The 4,561-nt window shown below is 37.7% G+C and overlaps 1 protein-coding gene across 2 annotated transcripts in view; it reads left to right on the top strand.

The window, feature by feature from the left end:
• DOK5 (docking protein 5) overlaps nt 1-2,661 on the top strand; it is a 95,803-nt gene extending 93,142 nt beyond the window's left edge. The window contains exon 5 of one of the 2 annotated variants that reach the window (XM_002912991.4): nt 2,468-2,661. In XM_002912991.4, coding sequence (XP_002913037.2) covers nt 2,468-2,661 — 194 coding nt within the window. The remainder of the gene's footprint in view (nt 1-2,467) is intronic. The other variant, XM_034640937.1, reaches the window with a different exon arrangement.
• The last annotated feature ends 1,900 nt before the right edge of the window (nt 2,662-4,561 follow it).

Here is a 4,561-nt window from a genome sequence, read left to right as displayed (position 1 = left end):
AGGCACCGTTCCTTCCCCCATTTTACCGATGAGGAGACTGAAGCTCAGAAGAGCTACAGCTCTTGCTCTAATTCCAGCAGCTTGTGCTTGGTACACTCCTGGGCCTATATTCCTAATATACTGATTTTACCACATAATGGGTTTTTTTTTTTTGTCTTAAGTTTTTCACTAAAAGTATTTCATTGAAAACTTTCCAGTGTTTTTAATAGACTCCAGACTTCATGAGTATTTTCTCAGGCTTAAACCCACCTAATTCTGTGATTTTTTTTTTTTTAACTGAAACACTTGAGCCAACTCCTTGAGCTCAACACTCAACCTGGGACTAAACCATTTTAGGTAATAATGACCAAAACACCCATGAACATTTCAGCAAAACCCAATGTTGGTTTATAGTATGAGCCTGGAGGTGAGGAATTATTTCTTTGTTTCCAAATAACGAAGCTTTGTGACAGGGCAGATTGGATCCCAACGCCCTGCTGTTTTGTAGCCTCTTGACTTGATCTGTGAGGACGGAACACAACAGAAAAGGCCATGGGTCCCCTGGCTTGATGATGAACATGGCTGAGGTGGAATTGTACTGACCGCTTCCGTGGGCTCATGCTCCAGTTGGTAGTAAAAAATGCCCTGGCTTTCACTTGGAACTCTGTCTCCATGACACATTTACAGGCTGGGACCGTTTTGGATGCACTGTATCTGCCATAACCCATCTCCATGGAAATGTTATTGACTGAGATTTACAAGTGCTTGGCTAATTCAAAAAAGTCTCTTTGTAGACTGGGAAGTTCAGCGGTAGAGAAGCCAAGCCATTTTCCAGGGTCACACAACCAAAGCCCTGGGCTCTTCCTTGTGTGGTTCACTAAGGCAGGAGGGTCCGGGCTGAGGGACACACACAGGTAGTGCCTCATGGACAGATGCCTGTGAAGCCAGACATAAAGAGGGAAATAGGATAGGTGTTGATTTTTTTTTTTTTTTTAGATCTAGAGTGCTCAGATCAGCACCTAGTTTTCACAAATTTCTATTTATGAAGCTGTATCCTGATAGTCTTGCAAATGGAATCCAAGAGCGGGCTGTGCCTAGGCGTTCCCTTTACCATACCAACCATGCCTGTTTCCTCTTCTGTCAAATAGAAATAAGAATATCCCTGGTACATAACTAGGAGGGATTATGACAAAACTCAACTGTGTCTTTGAAGGCACTTTACAATAGTAATTTGTGTGACTTCAAGGAATTGTTAACCAAAGCAGTCACTCTTACCACTGTTACTTTGCTATTCTTGAGTGAAGTACAGTTATAGAAGAACTTCCAAGTGAATAAATTGGTAATGGTCTCTCTTCCTTTTTGCTTAATGATGACAGTCTTGCTGACTTGTTCTAGAATTCCCCTGGGAGAAATTTTACTCCATTAGAATATACTTTTAAAATAATAGTTGCTAGAAAGCAGCAGATAATTAGTTATTGGGACCTTGAAATAACTTTAGAAAATCTGAAAAATAGATCCATGAAATCCTGCAATCATGATACTCCCATGTACTAAGCTCAGCTAAAATTACAAGAATTCTAATGACTTCCTTATTATAAAACAATTCAGAATACCACTACTAAGATCAGTGCCATACTATTTTGTCAGATAATAGGCAATCTGCCATCATGATGGATGTGTTTGCTGTAGTAGTATTTTTGCTCATGTTTTGCTTAGAGGTTTTGACTCATAATTTCCTAAATTAATGAATTTTCTAGAAATACAACAGAAATACCATGACTGACTCTGTGGGGATGAAAACTTGCTTGCAGTAATAAGCCAAGTCGTTTACTGAGAGTGATCTTGGTTAAATTTTAATAGTCATCCAAATAAGCAAATGGATATTTGTAATTGGCTAAGGAGGGTTCTTGTTAAAACGAGTTCATATACATCCATTGGCTTTTTCCTGAACTGGTGGTCAGTTATGTGCATGGTATTAGCATGGAGTTTTATTTAAATAATTTGGATGTAGTTTTATTCGTTTAGTTATGAAAATTATGAGTTGATCAATATAACTTTAATATCATTAAATCATGTGACAATTATTTTGCACCTGCATCTTTTGTGAACACAAAAATGTGGGTGTAATTAATATGTACTTGGCAGGGAAAAATTGTTTTTAATGGTTTCATTCCTTTAGTCTTTTATTGGCATACAAATTTTTTTATTATGCAAATTCAAAAATTCTAAAAATGGTCTTTGCTCATGTAAATAGTGTTTAGTGTGTGTTGACAGCCAGACTATGTCATTATTATGTTACTTAACATGGTCTTCATTTAAAAAATCATTTTCTGGGACTGTGAATTTATGAGAAAGGTTTATCTTCCTGAATGTTCAACCTAAACCTAGAATATGGGCTAGAATTATTTTTGAAATGCCTCTTTGTTCCTACAATGTCTTTGATGTTTTATTGCCGGGATTTTAGACTAACCTTTTGTTTTTCTCCCAGAGAGATTCAATGTGTATTTGATGCCATCCCCTAACTTAGATGTACATGGCGAATGTGCCTTGCAGATTACGTATGAGCACATCTGTCTTTGGGACGTCCAGAATCCCAGAGTCAAACTCATCTCTTGGCCGCTAAGTGCCCTGCGGCGGTACGGGCGAGATGCTGCTTGGTTCACTTTTGAGGCAGGGAGGTGAGTTTCATGACTATTCTACTTTTCTTCTTTCCCCAGGGTCGCATACGAGATCTACCCTGAAGCTTGCTTCTGCAACCGTGTAGAGCTATGACCCTGCAGTGCTAGGCATATTATAAAGGAGTCATATATTCAGTATGACTTTATTTCCAGTGGAGGATTCTAATGTTTCACAAATGTGATATGAATTTTCATTGCACGGTTTGATTCCATACCACAGACTGAAGTGGAATTAGGTAAAAATGCTGAAAATGTACCATTTACTGGGTCGTGCTGAACACAGGCCAACTTCTTGGGTTTTGGAAAACATCCATAAAATTATTCTGTTTATGTTTCCTCGTTGGCGTACTATGGTAGATTATCAGTATGACGAGCCATTCGTTTCTGAAGGTGCCATTGATGGATTACATCCATGGTGTAATGAATAGCACTAACACTGGGAGGTTGATTCTGGAACTGGCTTATTGCAATCAGTACCAAATAAGCCCTTCTAGGGCTTTCCCTTTTTTCTTTCAGATGTCAATTTTGGAAAGACAAGAGGGTGCCAATAATATCTGGATTGATCATTAGCTACAAAAAGATTCATCTAATCAGGATCTCAGTTTTCTCCCCCTCATTCACCCTTCCTCCCTTGGAATTTGGGCTCTTTTTTTTTTTTTTAACACCGCAGGTTAATTTTGTATTTTAGAATTTTAAATGACTAAATTTTTAGAAATACAAGTCCTTCTGTAAAATGGCCTGACATTTACAGNTTCTGTGAAATGGCCTGACATTTACAGTAAAGTTGAAAGCAGTGAGCTTGTGACTTTAAAAAATCTTTTGTTTGTAAAAGTGGATGGTTCTTCCCGACAGAAATACAATAGTTGATATGAGGAGAGTAAAAACAGAAGTTCCAAACACCTCAGACTCTAATTTGTGTGAATATATGACAGTAATGCTTTACTCAACTTAATCTGCTCATTCTGTGATAAGCAAAGCCCAACTATTTAAGCTTTGCTTTTCAGAGATATGATCCATTTGATTCTCCTGTAACTATCCTCGGAAGTTCTTAAGTTCTTCTTTCCCAAACAACTCTTTTCCTATTCTGTTTTACCTTTTTAAGTACCTGGAAAGTGAAATGCTGTAAGTGATTCTGTGACTCTCCCAGGGATGGCAAAAGTCCTCACATTAGAAAATTAAACTGTAATCTTCAGAGCAGTGTTCTTTTGTCAGAATTACTTGTTTATTATCCTTATGGGAAACTCTCTGTAGAAAGATCAGAATTTGTTTGGGGAAGTGGGTATATTTCCCTGTTTAGGTCTCAGAAATTATTTCTGTACTTATCATTACCAGTGAAATCTACGTATGAAAAATGTTTTATGAGAGAAGTAGACTTTTCTATTGATTATATGCCTCATATCATCTCCCACTTGTGTTTCGTATCGATGCCCAGTAGAATTCTGCATTGATCAGGATGTTTGGGGCCTATTTTGGGTAGCCCTTATTCAAACATTAAAATTCTTCAATTATTCCTTGGATTTATAGGAATAGTAATAGGAAGAGTGTGTCTTTCTATCATCATTTCTGAAAGCTAAAAAACTTAGTAAACTTTTATAGTATCTCATAACTAATATTAAACTTTTTTTGACATTATCTTTCAGGTCTTAATGTTACTCATATCTTGCAAAAGCTTAATTTATTCGTATTAATCTGGTAGACTGCTAAGGATCTAGGAGATTATTTTATTTTACTTTTAAAGATTTTGTTTATTTATTTGACAGAGAGAGGAGCAGCAAGAAGGGAACACAAGCAGGGGGAGTGGGAGAGGGAGAAGCAGTCTTCCCGCTGAGCAGGGAGCCTGATGTGGGGCTCGATCCAAGAACGCTGGGATCATGACCTGAGCCGAAGGCAGACGCTTGATGACT

The sequence above is a fragment of the Ailuropoda melanoleuca genome, chromosome 13 (assembly GCF_002007445.2).
Source record: "Ailuropoda melanoleuca isolate Jingjing chromosome 13, ASM200744v2, whole genome shotgun sequence".
Taxonomy (NCBI): Eukaryota; Metazoa; Chordata; class Mammalia; order Carnivora; family Ursidae; genus Ailuropoda; species Ailuropoda melanoleuca.
Note: the sequence above shows the minus strand (reverse complement) of the source record. Positions and strands in the feature narration are given on the sequence as shown.